Here is a 16,870-nt window from a genome sequence, read left to right as displayed (position 1 = left end):
GAGTAGTAATCTATTTAAAATTTAATCTTGAAAATTTTCAAACATTCAGAAAAGTAAAGAAAATAATAGAATGCATTTATGTATATCTGTCATTTCAATTAAAAAAATCATTTTGGGGGCATCTGGGTGGCTCGGTCAGTTAAGCTTCTGTTTTTGGTTCAGGCCATGATCCCAGGTCCTGGGATCAAGTCCTCATCAGGGTCCCTGTTCAGTGAGTACTCTGCTTCTCCCTCTCCCCACCCCCCTGCTTGTGCTATCTCATGCTTTCTCTCAAATAAGTACATAAAATCTTTTTAAAAATCATTATGATTTTTATTATTTTCACTAGTTATCCTTTTTTCTTCATTCATTGCCAAGTATTTTATAAAACATAGGTCTCATGTTAAAGAACTCTAAAGAAAACAATTAGATCTTCTTACACTATGACAACTCCAACATAATTTGCAATAAAAACAGTATTATTTACCATATAATAACCCTGTATATGATCATTGTCTAACCCCCATTGCCTATAAAATCTTTTTTGTTTGGTTCAAGTTAGTATTCAAAACGAGATTGCCATACTCCATTTGGGTATTATGTAACTTTAATATCTTTTTTTTTTCTTGAGCAGTCACATCTCTCTTTTCCCTATACCACTGACTTGTTGCCAATTCATGTCGGTGTCATGATTGTCAGAGGATGTTTCTCCCCTTAAGCGTCATTTAACGTATTCCTTTATTCCTCATATATTCTCTAAATGGGAATTAACTCTAAAGATGAGTAGTTTCTTAAAATATAACAGTATATTGATTTTGTCATTAGATGCCATTAAGACCATAATTAAAGTAAACATTCTAGTATCTGCCATGACTGATGGAAGAATAATGTAATTAAAATTAAAAGGGTTCCCATATTGCTTAACATTCATTACTTAGCACACCAAATGTCTCATATATGACCTGCTGTTCTTTTTTTATGACACCGACCTCCTTCCTACACTCCTTTCAATTTGTAGACTCTGACATGGGGGTCCTTACTGAGAAATGTTGAGAGAGAACATTAAAGAGTTATAAACCACATTTTGAAGTGTCCTTAATTGCAAAAACAAACATACAAACAAAAATCCACAAAAAACAAAACAGGGCCCTTTATATATTTGACTTCTAATTGTACCTTTAAAATGGACTCAAAGGTGGTTCATCTATAGGCAAAAGACCATTCAGGATTATATTTGAATAAGCAGAATCACCCTAATATAGTAGTTAACAATTGTAATAGTAAACTGCTGCTACATGACTAAATATTGGGTGAAACTAACTTTCAACTAACCAGAAAGCAAATGTAATATATGTTTTCCCTTCCCTAGTTGCGCGCTAGTTACCATAAATCAACAAGACACAGCTGAAAGGTGAAGAATGTGAAATGACATGAGACCTGAGACTTGTGCCTTGACAGTGGAAGTATATAAATACTGTACTGTTATTTTTTTAAATTTAAATATTTTTTTTATTTATTCATAAGAGACAGAGAGAGAGAGAGAGAGAGAGAGAGAGAGAGAGAGGCAGAGACACAGGCAGAGGGAGAAGCAGGCTCCATGCAGGGAGCCCGATGTGGGACTCAATCCCAGGACTCCAGGATCACACCCTGGGCCAAAGGCAGGCGCTCAAACACTGAGTCACCCAGGGATCCCCTGTACTGTTTGTAATATTCAGAATGTTCTTATGTAGATATTTTTTAATGTTTCCATTTTATATATGAGGAGGCTGAGTTATAAAAAGCTTAAAATGTTTTCCAAGATCACATAGTAATAAATGGAGTTTTAAGGAACTAAATTTAGTCAGCCGAACTCTTAACTTGTCTACTATTATACTGCCTCTCAATATAGGTTAGAAACGTATTGTTATTTATTTATTTACTTGAGAGAGAGAGAGCATGCATATGCACACAAGATTTGGGGGCAGGGGGAAGGAGAGCATAGGAAGATAGAGAGAGAAAAATCTTAAGCAGGCTCCATGTGCAGATTGGGCCCAAAGCTGGGCTTAATCTCATGACCCTGAGATCATGACCTGAGCCAAAATCAAGAGTCCAATGCCTAACTGACTAAGCCACCGAGCCCCCTGAAGCTTATTATTAATTTTATATAAATACCAGGAAGTATAGGAACTTCTTCTGACTCTGTTACTAACCTTGAAACTTGAAATATCTCTTAACCTGAGTGGTCTTTTAATGTGTATTTTTAGACCCATTAATTGATACCTATGTGTATGAATATAAATATTGGTTTTGTTTTAAACAGGTCATCAATAACCTTGGTCCTTTGGAACTGATTATTAATACTCCTAGCCATCATAGGGTTCATCATGGTAAGGAAATTTTATTTTTTTTCCTTCTTCATTTCTTTAAGAACAGCATTATTTTATATCTTTTCATCACAATTAATCAGCATAATCACCATTCATTGTATACATAGATATCTTTCTTCCACTTCACCTGGATAAGCCTCATTTCCAAAGCAAAGATTGGTGGGGGGGAACACCTTTCTTGGATTTTCCTTTTTGTCTAGATCTCCTTGTTGCAATGGAAAACAAAACAAGTTAACCACCTGAGGCGATGCACACTTTCTACATTTAAGGAGCCAGTTGAATGTCACTTCCTGACCCTATGCTGAGGATCGTTCCTATATCCAGCCAGAAAGCTCTGGTCTTGAAAATTGTTGGGATTTCAAGAAAGCCTAATAAGTAGCAATTAACTTTCTTGCCTAAATTCTGTGAGCTACAATAGCCTGACAAAGAAAAAATCCCATGTGGCTCCTGACTAATGTTTAAAGACAGCAAGAAATGTTTACATGTGTATACCAAAAGACCTGTACAAGAATGTGCGTAACAGCATTATTTGTAATTGAAAAAAAGTCAAATACTTATCAAAGTAGAACACAGAAATTGTAGACCATGCATGTAATGGGGAATTATATAGCAATAAAAATGTCCAGGCTGTTGCAATTCAGGATGACCTAAATAAATCTCACAAACACAATGTCGAGGGTAGGAAGACAGTAATAAAATAATAAATATGGTTGTTCTTTTGTAAGTTTCCAGGCATCATAGTTAGGCCTGCCTTCCCAACGGATGAATCCATTTCCTTCTGGCTGGGAGAGAGTGGAAGCATAAGCCACCCTCCCCCACCAAGGAAGAGAGAGGACAGAATCAAGCTGCACACAGTTTCCTTTTCCAATCTCCATAGGCCTTTCCTGGGGTGCCTGAGTGGGCTCAGCTGGTTAAGCGTCTGACTCTTGATTTTGGCTCAGGGCATGATCTCAAGATTGTGGGATCAGCCCCATGATGGCCTCCTCGCTTGGCCATGAAGCCTGCTTAAAATTCTCTCTTGCCTTCTTCCCTCCTCACCCCTGATCCATTCTCTCTCTTTCTCTCCGCCCCCACCCTCTGCCTTCTAAAAAAAAAAAAATCCTAACTCCACAGGCATTCCCGAACCCAAGGGGACTGCTAGTGAAGGCCTGGAGAGGCCAAGGGTTATGTACAGGACAGGTACCCTTCATATAAAAGGCAAAGTAAGGAGTGGAGAAGAATAAGTCAGAATTGAAGAAGAAACAGTTGCTAGTGTCCTCTGTTTCACTTCCGGGCACTTCCACTCATACTGTTTTATATCTGGGTTCCTCAGCCTCAGCACTACTAACATTTTATGCCAAACATTTTGGAGGTGGGACGTTAGGGGTGGGCTACCCTGTCTCTTGTGTCTTCATTTTCAAACATGTATTTGCATGTATGTAAAGGCACGTAAAGAAATGACACATAAAGACAGTTGAGTTTGTTGAAGCAATGGCTTGATCCCCTTGATTTACGCTCATGTGAATATGGTTGTATCTATTTATGCATTTTTTAATCATTAAAGGAACTATGCCCAGCTAGTTCCATTTAAATTATAATTTGAATACTTTGGAGCAGAAAAAAATATATATGTTTTGAGTTAATAAAAATAATCAAGGGTAATTTAATTTTCACTCATGTCTTTTATGATTAAAAAAAAAAAAGAGTACAGTCTCATTCCAAGTAGAAAATTTTCTTCCTGGAAAAGATGTAGAGAAAAGGGGTAGAGACAACAACTCACTTAAATATATATATATATAAATTATTTAAATATATATTTTATTTAAATATTATTTATTTATATTTATTTATAAATATATATTATTTAAATATATATATAATCTATTTTTGTATTGCCTTTATTCTGGGTTAAATTTTTTAAAGATTTTTATTTATTCATTCATGAGAGAGAGAGGGAGGTAGAGACACAGGCAGAGGGAGAAGCAAGCTCCATGCAGGGAGCCCGGCATGGGACTCCATCCTAGGTCTCCAGGATCCCACCCTGGGCTGAAGCCAAACCACTGAGCCACCAAGGCTGCCCTAATTTTTAATTATTACTTTTTGATAGTTTTAAGTAAAATTACTTAGAATGATTCCAGATTTCTAAAACCATTTTTTAAAATCTAGGATAATTCTAAATATATGTAGTTTTAAGGAATTCTTTGCTATTTTTAGTAAAATTAATTCAAAAAGAAATACAAAAAAGTAGTTGACTAGCAAATAATCTGATTGTCAGTGAAAAGATATTACTAGGGAAATCATTTTGTTGCATAAGTCTTAATTTTGTGAATGGGTTCTAAAATACAATAAGATGTCTCAAAAGCATAATTTAATATTTCAAAAAAACTCTTTTAAAAAACATTTTGTTTCATAGGCAGAAACCGTTATTGCATAGACAAAAATTATGCTGGCGTTCTTATCATATGGGACAGAATTTTTGGTAAGTAAAATGTATATTAATTTAAAAATAGTAACCTAGCTCCTTAACTCACAGGGAATCAAAGATCATATCCCGTTTATCTTCCAGGAACATTCGAGGCAGAAAATGAAAAAGTTGTATATGGTCTAACACATCCCATAAATACATTTGAACCATTCCAGGTGCAGGTAACTAATTTTATTCTGTCTGAATTGATTATATCCTTTCATAAATCTTATAGTTAAAAAAAAGATCAATTGTTGAAAGGTGAAAGTACATTACACTCTCCTGAAAATAAAGGTTTTTGGTGTGTGTTTTTTTTTAAACCATAAAAGCAATTGGAAATAATTCTGGCACTCAAACAAAATCTCTAATCAAATTGGGCAAAATGCACTTGAAAACAACTCATTATAAGATCTCTTAAATACATCTACTACCGAGAATTTTTTTAAAATAGTGCTTTAGCAAACATATCCTTTCTCAGAACAGACCTGAAATATATTCATGTATTCAGAAGGAGCAGTAGTAAATGCATAATTAAGGCTGATACTAGAGTAAGAAAAAATATTTGCTTTAAGGCTGCATGACTCTGGTTAGAAATTCAACATGAGGCCTTTGCCCTACTCTTCTTGGACCTAGATGTCAGGAGCTATTACAAGCTGGTTAGGTCTGCACATTACCTCACCTGCTAAGAGTTGTTGCACTGGACCCGTTTTCTGTTAGACATGTGGTATTAGTTGTTCACTGATCTCAATGGCTGGCACTAGAGAAATGAAGAATGTCTGTGAAGCTCCGATTCGTCAGCAATAGACCACCACAAACACTCCTGGGGTTAGGAACTAGTAAATGAGAAAAAGATAAGAATGCTTGAAAAACTGAAGAGGTCAGCCAGTGACAGCTCTGTATATGGTTGGGTTTATAGCATTCAGTAAGGGAGGAAATTATAGGTTCATGTGGGGTCTGTTTTCTGAACCTCTGTCTTAAAAGTTTTTAAGAAATTTAAAATAAGAAAGAGACATTTATTGAGATTTTACTATGTGCAGGGTATTGCTAATGCCTCAGCACAAATGTTTAATGTAGACTTTACTAAAATCTTATGAAACAGTGATTCTTTTTATCCTCATTTTTTAGAGGATGAAACTGAAATTGCCAGGTTTTAAATAAGTTAACCGGTTACATACAGCAAGCTTAACCAAAGAGGATTGCAGGCCAAGCCCAAGACTTGCCTACCTCAACTTAACTTTTGCACTGTGCTGCCTATTTACAGAAAAAGCCATCACAAATTGCCTCCATTTTTCAAAGGAAAGATATTTTTATCTCACTACTTCAAAAGAAAACAGTTAATTATTTATTTTCTTCCTTCTCAACTATAGGCCATTTCTATCTCTATGTTGTGCATTATTAAAAATATATCTCTCAGGGGAAGATTAACAAATATTTCAGAGTACTTTCTTAGTAAGAAATTTTGTAGAATTGAAATCAATTTTAAAATAATACATTGAGGGGCATCTGGGTGGCCCAGTCAGTTGAATGTCTGCTTTCAGCTCAGGTTATGATCCTGGGGTTTTGGGATTGAGTCCCGCATCAGACTCCAGGCTCCAGGGGGAGCCTGCTTCTCCCTCTCCCTCTGCCTGCCACTCCCCCTGTTTGTGCTCTCTCTCTCTCTCTCTCTCTCTTTCTCAGTCTCTCTCTGTCAAATAAATAAATAAAATCTTAAAAAAACTTAATACGTTGAGAGCTACCTTTTCACTTGGTGTAGTCTTATCTCTATAATAAGGACATTAAAAAGGAAATAGCCTACTTGGTCTCTGTCCTCTGGGATGGAGCCTTTGAAATTTCATGTGCAGGGATGCCTGGATGGCTCAGTGGTTAAGTGTCTGCCTTTGCCTCAGGTCATAATCCCAGGGTCCTGGGATCGAGACCCACATCAGGCTCCCCACAGAGACCCTGCTTTTCCCTCTGCCTATGTTTCTGCCTCTCCCCCTGTGTCTCTCATGAATAAATAAATAAGATCTTTAAAAAAAATTTCATGTGCATGTGAATCATGAGAGGATCTTATTAATGTGCAGATTCTGTGCAGTAGGTCTGAAGTGTGTCCAACATTCTGTATTTCTAACAAGCTCCTGGGAGATGCTGAACCTTTTGTTCCCTGGCTGATCATCTATGTAGCAAGGCTTTGGGAGTGTACACTTCTGCTGAAGAAAGGAGCTCATATCAGAAACGGAATGGGAAACAGAAAATTACACACCATGAGCCATACAAGGAGTTACATAATTAGAATTTGGAGGGACACAATATTCAGACAGTCACAATATTTATGAGCGACCGCTGTGTATCTCTGTCAGGTTCAGTGCCCCAGGCCTCTGCCCTCATATAAGCATTTTGTTATCACAACTGTGTGTAAGGCATAGGCTTCTAGATGCTCACTTACATTGTGAAAATGTCATATGGGCATGTTGTATGAATTAAGAGTTTCTGACCCTACAAAACATATACTTACTCTTACGTGCATTCCTTTATATTCAGATAAATTTCTTACCTTTCCCTCAGAGGCATCAAAAGCAAGTAGGATGAGTGGGGAAAAATTAGAGAGGAAGACAAACCATGAAAGACTCCTAACTCTGGGAAACAAAGGGTTGCAGAAGGGGAGGTGGGTGGGGTATAGGATAACTGGATGATAGACATTAAGTAGGGCACTTGATGGGATGAGCACTGAATGTTATACTAGATGTTGGCATAGGACACTCACTTTGCTCTCCTTTAGAATCCAGGAGTTTCAGAGCATTGGAAGGCAAATAAATAAGAAAGTACTTCTTATTTAAAAATGTTGCCATGTATTTTTCATAGCCTGTGTCTAGGATGAGAGCAATAATATGCAGTTAGAGGCATCTAGGTGGCTCGGTGGGTTGAATGGTGGATTTTGGGTTTTGACTCAGTCATGATCTTAGGGTCCTGGGAACCAGCCCTGCATTGGGCTCCATGCTCAGCAGAAAGCCTACTTGCGGTTCTGTCCTCCCTCAGCCCTTCCCCCTCACTGTGCTCACTCTTTCTCTAAAATAAATAAATAAGTAAATAAAATGCAGTTTTCAAAATAACACAAGAAATAAGTGTATTAGTATATGTTATAACTCCTAAGCACATTACATTGTGTATTATTATTATTTTTTTATTATTAAGGCCCAGGATAAATTTCCATCTGATAGTTCCCTTTTCTGGAAAAGCTGCTCTGCGAAAACCTACATTGCTCATTAATTGTTTCAGATTTCTTATTGTAATGTTGCAAGCAATTTAAAACCATTTTTATTATCCTAGCAGTTTAATTTATAAGATACAGTGAAAATGCCAGTAAGACCACAAATTCTCATAGAGCCAAAACTCCTTTCTACATTAATTTATTATTTCACTTATAATAGAAGTCAGCTTTAGAGTTTATACCTCTAGGACTATTTTTAAATCCAATGATACAGTATTATAATATGTATGGAATACATAGCTAATTACCCATTAGCTGATATTTACCAAATACTTCTCATATTTGAGCCTACTTTTAACTTCTGTACTTGTCAAATGTACAATGTTATTTACAGAATATGGATTTCCACAATAGGACTAAGAAATGGACTGGAATAGTTTCCATTAATTATAGACATGATTATCTACAACTCAATACAGTAATTAAAGGACTATTTTTTAAATTTATATTTATTTATGAGAGAGAAAGAGAGAGAGAGAGAGAGAGAGAGAGAGAGAGAGAGAGAGAGAGAGGCAGAGACACAGGCAGAGGGAGAAGCAGGCTCCATGCAGGGAGCCTGATGTGGGACTTGATCCCCGGACTCCAGGATCACGCCCTGGGCTGAAGGCAGGTGCTAAACCACTGAGCCACCCAGGGATCCCCTAAAGACTATTTTTAAATATGTAATATGTTTCCATGTTCAACCTCTTAATATCCATATAGCAAGACTTCAGAAATAATATCATTAAACATGGATGTCGAGTACACAAGCTGATAATTCCATTGGAAACAAAGACATTTTTTCTATTTTGCCCATTTTCTAAATAGTTATCCTCTTTTATAAATTCAAAATTATAATTTTGTGGAGCTTCAGAAATATTGAAAGAACACATTTAAGCTTAAAGGACACAGAATGAATAGAGTGAATTACAATTTGGAATGCAAGTGTATATTAATCTACATTAACCAAATTGCAAATAACCCATATATTACAGAAACAAATAAATAAATGACATTGAAAAATAAATAAATAAAATGTATAATCAATTATATAATCAATTAATATTTTTGTTATGAATTTTTCTTATTTTAAATAAGCCATATTTTTATTCTTCTAGTTTCATCACTTAGTTTACATATGGACTACATTCTGGGCCACACCTGGATTCTTCAATAAGTTTTCTGTCATATTTAAAGGACCAGGATGGGGTCCAGGTAAACCAAGACTTGGACTAAGTGAAGAAATCCCAGAGGTAAATTGAGTTCGTGTTAGTGATGGTGAAGATTAGCATTATACTGCCAGGTCTAGCCAGCCTGTTGACTTCATGCAGATGTGAAAAAAAAAAAAGTGTTCTCTTAGGCAGATACTGCTCTCTGGTTCACAACCTGCTGAGTGGAAACCACCTAGGGGCCAAATTAGAGTGGGGACTTCTCCCAGTCAGACTCTGCCTCTTACTTGGGAGCATGGTTTGGGGAACAGAACAGCAGAGGCTAGTTTTCAGATCCACTCAAACATATAGCAAAGAGTATTTATGTAATGCAGAAACAATGCAAACACAAGTCCCTTGATCACAAAATTCTAAAACACTAGAGATGGAGGGAGCCTTAGAGATGATTCAGTGTAGCCTTAATTATGTTCATGAAAAAAATGAAGAGATGGTCAACATCACTAATAATCAGGCAAATGCAAACCAAAACCACAATGAGATATCACCTTACACCTGATAGAATGGCTAAAATAAAAAAGACAAGAAATAACAAGTGTTGGTGAGGATTTAGAGAAGAAGAATCTCCCATATGCTGTTGATGGGGATGTAAATAAGTACAGCCAATGAGTGGAGGGGCCTGAAAGATACAGACTTCTAGTTATGAAATGAGTAAGTTACAGGAATAAAAGTCACAGCATAAAGAATATAATTGATGATATTGTAATAGCAGTATATCAAGATAGATGGTAGCTATACTTGTGGTGAACATACCATAAGGTATAAATTAATCAAATCACCAAGTTGTACACTTGAAACTAATGTAACATTGTGTGGTAGCTATACTGAAATTAAAGAAAGAAACAAAGTCTCTAGAATGGAAAGTCTAAAATCACACCAAGGTGATATGGTTATTAAATTAGACCATAACTCTATCCATTCTGTAGTAGAGTAGTAGTAGCATTAAATTCAGAAATCATATTAAAACCCAAAAGCAAGTGAAGTGGAGATTTAAAACCCTGGAAAACCAATGAAAAATTCAGTTTTAATCTGGAATTCTTTATATAGAGGTGATAAGAAGGAATTTCTTTCCAATCCTTGGGATACATATTGTGATTCCTTATTTTAACAATTGTCATTAATAGTAATCTAAAAACAATAGAAAGAGTAAACTATTGTTGATTTTAAAGATGATTGTGAGTATAAAAAAATTAGCCGGTATTACAAGGAAATAAAACCAGTTTTTATTTGAATATTGTTATTTTTCAAAAATCTTGATCTAAATAAGGATGTTTTCTCATCCAATTATGAAAGCTGCTATGCTGATATTTCCCAGATGCTTTTAATTTTCTTCATAACCAGTTATGTAACAATGAGTAAACTGATAGGTGAAAATAATTTCCTTATTTCAGCCCCCAAAATTTAGTTAACTATGATCATTTTTTATTCCTTCTATTTTTCAATAGATAATCCAAAGTGAATATTCTACATAGTTGTGCTTAAATTTGCATTATAAAAGTAGAATTGTAGTATTTCTGAGAAACTCTATAGCTTAGGAAAGTTGTTTCCAATAAAGCAATATTTCCCTTTAAGGCATGATTATCTCCATTACTAGAATCACTTCCCATTTTTTTCTTTTTCTTTACTTTCATGTGTAATCTTGGACATATTTCTGTATTCATATTTTGTATTTCATCTTTTTATATTCATTTTGGTTGTTTATCATCGGTACATATTGATGACTCAATTCTTACACTGGTTTATTATAAAGCAGACTAAATCAAAATCATAATGCTTCTGAAATGAAAAATGAGTTTCTGTACTTTTGTTTTTCTATCCAAAACCAAAAAGATAGCATTAGAGTCATTTGGGGGGAAATAAAAGAAATAGCAAAGTTTTTCTTTTCTTTTTGTGCATCTCCTTTTCACTTAGTGTGAATTTCAATGAGAGGAATAAGCCAAGAAACAATTAAAGGAACATCTTTTTTCTTTCTTCCTAGGTCACGGGGAAAGAAGTTCCCTTCTCATCATCTGTGTCCCATCTATTAAAAATATATGCAGTTGTGCAGTTTGCTTTGATGCTAGCATTTTATGAAGAGACCTTTGCAGATAAAGCTGTAAGTGGTGTCCATTTTAAGTATCTAGGAAATTTTGTGAGAAAATTATCTGCTCTTCATATTATAGCTGTGCTCTATTTTTTTCTGTAACGTCCACTTTAATGTTGGAAAATCTCCCTTTTAAACAGATAAATTAATTCTTCTAGACTATTAAGTATAAATTAATTAATTATATCTAAACTGTTCCTATGTAGAATATCTATCAGATGGTTTGCTAATGATATTGATTTGGCATTGGAGAAACAATAAAAGTCTTACCTGAGAATTTTTAACCACAAACCAGACTTCGCTCCGGTATAGGTTCTGGACTAATACTAACCATGGATTTATAAACCTAAACCAAGAATATGGTTTAAAGTATTCTCAGATTAACTCTCGTGTGTCTAATAGAACCATGTTCAAAACATGCTTGGAGCAATCTCCTCAAACTTGAGTGTCAGAGTATTCACACAGATTATGTCAATGATTATGAACTCAGAGCTAAACATCACAGAAACACCTGAGAGAAAGCAGGCCATCACGATGAATCATTAGCATAATGACAAAACAGAATTGAACTCTCAAAAGCAACAGATGTTTAAAATTAAAGTAAAACATAAATTTAGTAAATTTAATATGTTTGAAGAAGCCGAAAATGAAATTGAAAAGATGTGAAAATTATGAAAACTTAAGAAACAAGACCATCAAAAATCATAGGGCATATTTAAAAATAATCATATTAAACTTGTAGAACACAAAAATTTGATAACAGACCTGAGAAAGTTGATGATTTAAATAGCAGTTTAAAGGCAAATTAAGAGTCTCAGTGAATTAATAGTCATCCATTTTTTTAAATGACCCATTATACAGTGCTAAAAGATAATGAGATAAATAAAACACGACAAATTATCTTCAGGTATAAAGAATAATGTGGAAAAATAGAAAAAAAAGATGGCAGAATTAAAAAAAATAAATGAATACAAATGGGATTAGTGGATAGTGAATTCAACCAAAACAAATTAACTTTCTTCAAAGACTAGGTTTGTGCTATTTACAGATATCAGTCCATGAAAACTCCATGCTAATAGACATTCATAAATAATATATGCCGAAAAAATGTGGCTACTATACAGTTACTTTTGATAATTTAATATATAAACCCTATCGGATCATTTTTAATAATTTCATACCATTTTAATAATCCTAATATGGTAATTCCACTAGAACAATTACAATTATTCCATACATCCTATTTAGTGAATTTTAAGAAGGAAGTCTACTTGAAATAGATTACTGAATGTGTTAGGTAGGACTCACTGGTTATATGTGAGAGATATTCAACCCAGGGTAAATTTATTAACTCACATGGCTGAAGAGTTTGGGGCTATTTCTTCTTGATGCAGTGTTGACCCAAAGAATCAAATGATGTTATCAGGAACTTTCTCATTCTTTTCTGCAACTATGCTTTTCTCAGTGCAGGTTTTCCTACAAACTCTCCTCCTTCATGGTGGCAAGATGTCTACCAGCAGTTCTAGCTTTAAATACTGCTAAACCAAGATTCCCAGAAGTGATGGCTCCAAGGTGGAGTCTGATGTTCTGGGTACCACTGAACCAATCAATGTCATCATCCTATGAATGGGGGAAGAGGGTCAGTTCCATAGGATCCTCACGGTCAGAGAAGAGGAAAAGAATAGCTTGAAAGAAAATTAAGTGATAGTACACAGAAAAAATGAAATAGATGTGAATAGACAAAAATAACAAATATTAGATACTTATAAATCCTTCTCACTAATAAATATATGCTTAAACTTGTTTTCAAAAAAATACTCTTTAAACACTTATAAAATGCATAGTAACATATAAACTTCCCTGTAGGATACCTTTACTTAAATTATCTATTACATGAGTGTCTATTAGATATTTTCTGCTCTATGAAACAGAATATCCAATTAAATGTGTCTTAAATATAACTGGAAATTCAGGGGCTGGTGTTTCTGGGATTGGTTAGTTCATCAGTTCAAACATGTAGAGCTTCCAAAAAGGCTTTTCTATAATTCCTTTGGCTTTCATCATCATAAGATAATCACAGCAATTTCAGTGCTCACAGACTGTGACCAAAATCAGCAAGTTCTCTTCTTCTATAGCATCTTATAAATTTCATTTATTTAAGAAGGAGGGAAAATTAAATCTTGGGGATCCCTGAGTGGCTCAGCAGTTGAGCTCCTGCCTTCGGCCCAGGGCGTGATCTTGGAGTCCTAGGATCAAGTCTCACATTAGGCTCCCTGCATAGAGCCTGCTTCTCCCTCTGCCTGTATCTCTTTCTCTTTCTTTCTTTCTCTCTCTCTCTCTCTCTCTCTCTCTCTCTCTCTCTCTCTGTCTCATGAATAAATAAATAAAATCTTAAAAAAAGGAAGGAAAAAAAGCCCCAGAATATTTCCCAGCAAATGTCCTTTCATGTCTCATTATTCAGGAGTAATTCACATGTCCACACTGAACCAATAACTAACACCAGCTCATGAATTAACCATGAATGAAATATACCAGACATAATTTATACCCTGGGGATAAAGAGTTCACTTTCCTCCTGAGCACATTCCTTGCTTATACCTTGACAAAATCAGCATAGTAATAGTACAGAAGAAGTGGGGGATATTTCCTGGTTGCGCAGTCAATAGTGTGTGGCACAGTATGTCCTACTAAATACAATAGGCTTACAGAAAGTTACTATAAACAGCACTGGATAATATACTAAGGAAATCCCATTTTAACTTTTAACCTTATTTAAAGATCTTACTGATTGGTATTATTCATATGTATTTATAGGTTTTACATTTAAAACTAATAAGCTAGCATTGTTACAAGTAGTAACCCCAATTTTTGAACAATAGGCAAGTTCATATGTGCTCTCTGTCCAAAGACAATATTTGTACAAAAACTATAGTAAAATATTGAATTAACTTTTTGAGTAAAACAGAAAACAATGAATTAAATTCTAGTTTTCATTTTGTGAAATGAAAGTAAGAAATAGGATGCAATGTGACCAGAAATTCTTGAGAACAGAGTGGTAGGAGACATACTGGCTCGTTGTTTGCTCTTTCATATATGCACTACAACTAATAAAATAAATTCCATGTTGTGCTGGGTTCAGTTGTCTTTAGCTTCAAAATGAGACAAAATCTGAACCCAAGAATTTATTTTAGTAGTAAAATTTTCTTAAAAGCAGCATGAACCAAATCACTCTTAGCAATGAATGTGTAGACATCAAACTACCATAATAGACTAATACTCAGGTATGACATAAGTAACCCATCACTGATTACTTTGTTAAGTTACTTTGTTATCTTAATTTTTTTCACCTAAATAATGACCGGAATATGCATGTATGAATAGAGCTTCCATAGTTGAATGAGACCAGAAGAAAAGCTAGATCATCTACATCTAAATATCTTTATATCTCTTTATAAACTAATCAATGTTGAGTACAGTTTGCATTATTGAATTTTTAGTTGTACTAAGTAAAACCCAAAATAAATTATACCAACTCATAGAAACAAAATTAGAAATTTATCCATTTTGATTTTGAAACAGAAACCCTTCACGTTAAGTTTACCAAGATATTTGATGGTCTAGGCATGTGAAAGTACTTCCTGGGCAAAAATGTAGCTAGACACAGTGTATATTAAAAGTTGCAACTGATAACAAGTCTTCATAAGATTTTTCTACCTCAATAAAAAACAGAAACTCGTATAGATATATTGACAAAGAGAAATGCCAAGTGTTGAAATCCTTTTCAGGCTGAAATTAGAGTTGGAGACAGCTTTGTTCCTGACACAAATTAATTTTGAAAGGTGTATTTGCTTGTTTCCCACACATGTTTTTCTTTGCTAAAAACATGCTGTGCAACTAGGGAAAAAAAAGTTGCTTATTTGTAACATTCTGTAGTACCTTTTTAGGCTCAGCAATGTTTAAAAGCATATGAAGACATTAACATCCAACAGCAATATTTTTTTTCCAGATTCACTGTAGCCAATAATCACATAGAAAAGTTGTGGCTGACTTGTAATTGGGGATCCTGCTGTGGTCCCACAGCCTTTTCTGTTTATGCATATACCAGAGTAGATAAATACTTACTTGTTTTAGGTGTGCATGTTCTGTATAAATAACTCTGAGAGTCAAAAAAGCAATTTGATGGCCACCACAAAAGTGTAAAAGGCACATTCCTTTCTTACTGAGACTTGAAATGCATACATTTAAATATATAGTGTTTGGTTTAGTGATATGACCCACAGACTTCTATGTTGATTTTGGTTTGGTAATGCTTGGGGAATCAATTCCTTAGCTGCCAGAGTCCAGTTCATGGGGTGATATCATGAATACACGTTTGAAATGAAAATATGGACACACTAGCGTGTTTCCAAAGTCAAACTGTAAAGGCAATGCTATTCTTTTAAATAATAGACAGACTCAAAAGAGTTTGAATCTTTCACAGAGTCTTAGAATGTGTAAGAAAGTTTCCACAGGTAGTTTTTTTTTTTTTTAACACAGATTATTTGATGATATATTTCAAGTTAATGAGGCATCTGAGAATATCCAATATAAATTTGGGAACATACTTTTATAGTTTTGAATTCCCCTGTATATTGAATTCTATAAAATATTATGGGCACTGCAATTTTGTAACTAAGGTTTTCATGTGGACATATTTTAACAGACTCTTTGAAAAAAATCACTATATTTAATTGTACTCTCATAATACAGTGTAGCTTGTGCAAATTAGATCTAGTTTATGTCTTACACGAAATCTCTCAAGTCAATATCAGGGTCTACTTTTTGTTGTTGTTTTGTTTTGCCTTTTTTTTTTTAACTCCAGTGCAGCCCATTGAGATTTAATTTAATTTCTTAAAGTTTTTAGTTGATATCTAAAGTAATGTGAAAAACAAACAAACGTGAGCTAAAATAAGCATCAGTTATAACTGAAAGCCTGAAATAAATGTATTAAGTGTCTGCTAAAGGATATTTTTAAAAGCTACCTTCCATGAAGCATAGGCTTCAGGAGCTCAGAAAAGTGATTATCATGAGTTCTAATGAAAAATAGAATTGTTTTGGTTTTTTTTTTTTAAAGATTTTAGTTTATTATTTATTCATGACAGACACACACACACAGAGAGAGAGAGAGAGAGAGAGAGAGAGAGAGGCAGAGACACAGGCAGAGGGAGTAGCAGGCTCCATGCAGGGAGCCCGATGTGGGACTCGATCTCGGGTCTCCAGGATCACACCCTGGGCCAAAGGCAGCACTAAACCGCTGAGCCACCCAGGGATCCCCCAAAAATATAATTGTTAAAAAATATTTTATTTATTTATTTGAGAGAAAGGACACAAAATGAGGGAAGAGGCAGAGGGAGAGGGAGAAGTAAATTCCCCGCCGAGCAAGAAACCTGACTTGGGACTTAATTCCAGACCCTGGGGTTCATGACCTGAGCTGAAGGCAGATGCTTAATCTTCTGTGCTACCCAGGCTCCCTGAAAAATATAATTTTTGTACACTATGATTAAGTGG

The 16,870-nt window shown here is 34.8% G+C and overlaps 1 protein-coding gene across 2 annotated transcripts in view; it reads left to right on the top strand.

Annotated features, from left to right (window-relative positions):
• AGMO (alkylglycerol monooxygenase) overlaps positions 1 to 16,870 on the top strand; it is a 340,224-nt gene that overhangs the window by 161,970 nt on the left and 161,384 nt on the right. The window contains exons 6-10 of one of the 2 annotated variants that reach the window (XM_055314478.1): positions 2,279 to 2,345; positions 4,738 to 4,803; positions 4,891 to 4,970; positions 9,133 to 9,267; positions 11,219 to 11,335. In XM_055314478.1, coding sequence (XP_055170453.1) covers positions 2,279 to 2,345; positions 4,738 to 4,803; positions 4,891 to 4,970; positions 9,133 to 9,267; positions 11,219 to 11,335 — 465 coding nt within the window. The remainder of the gene's footprint in view (positions 1 to 2,278; positions 2,346 to 4,737; positions 4,804 to 4,890; positions 4,971 to 9,132; positions 9,268 to 11,218; positions 11,336 to 16,870) is intronic. The other variant, XM_055314479.1, reaches the window with a different exon arrangement.

Source organism: Nyctereutes procyonoides, unplaced genomic scaffold (assembly GCF_905146905.1).
Source record: "Nyctereutes procyonoides isolate TBG_1078 unplaced genomic scaffold, NYPRO_anot_genome, whole genome shotgun sequence".
Taxonomy (NCBI): Eukaryota; Metazoa; Chordata; class Mammalia; order Carnivora; family Canidae; genus Nyctereutes; species Nyctereutes procyonoides.
This window is presented reverse-complemented; position numbering and strand designations above follow the sequence as displayed.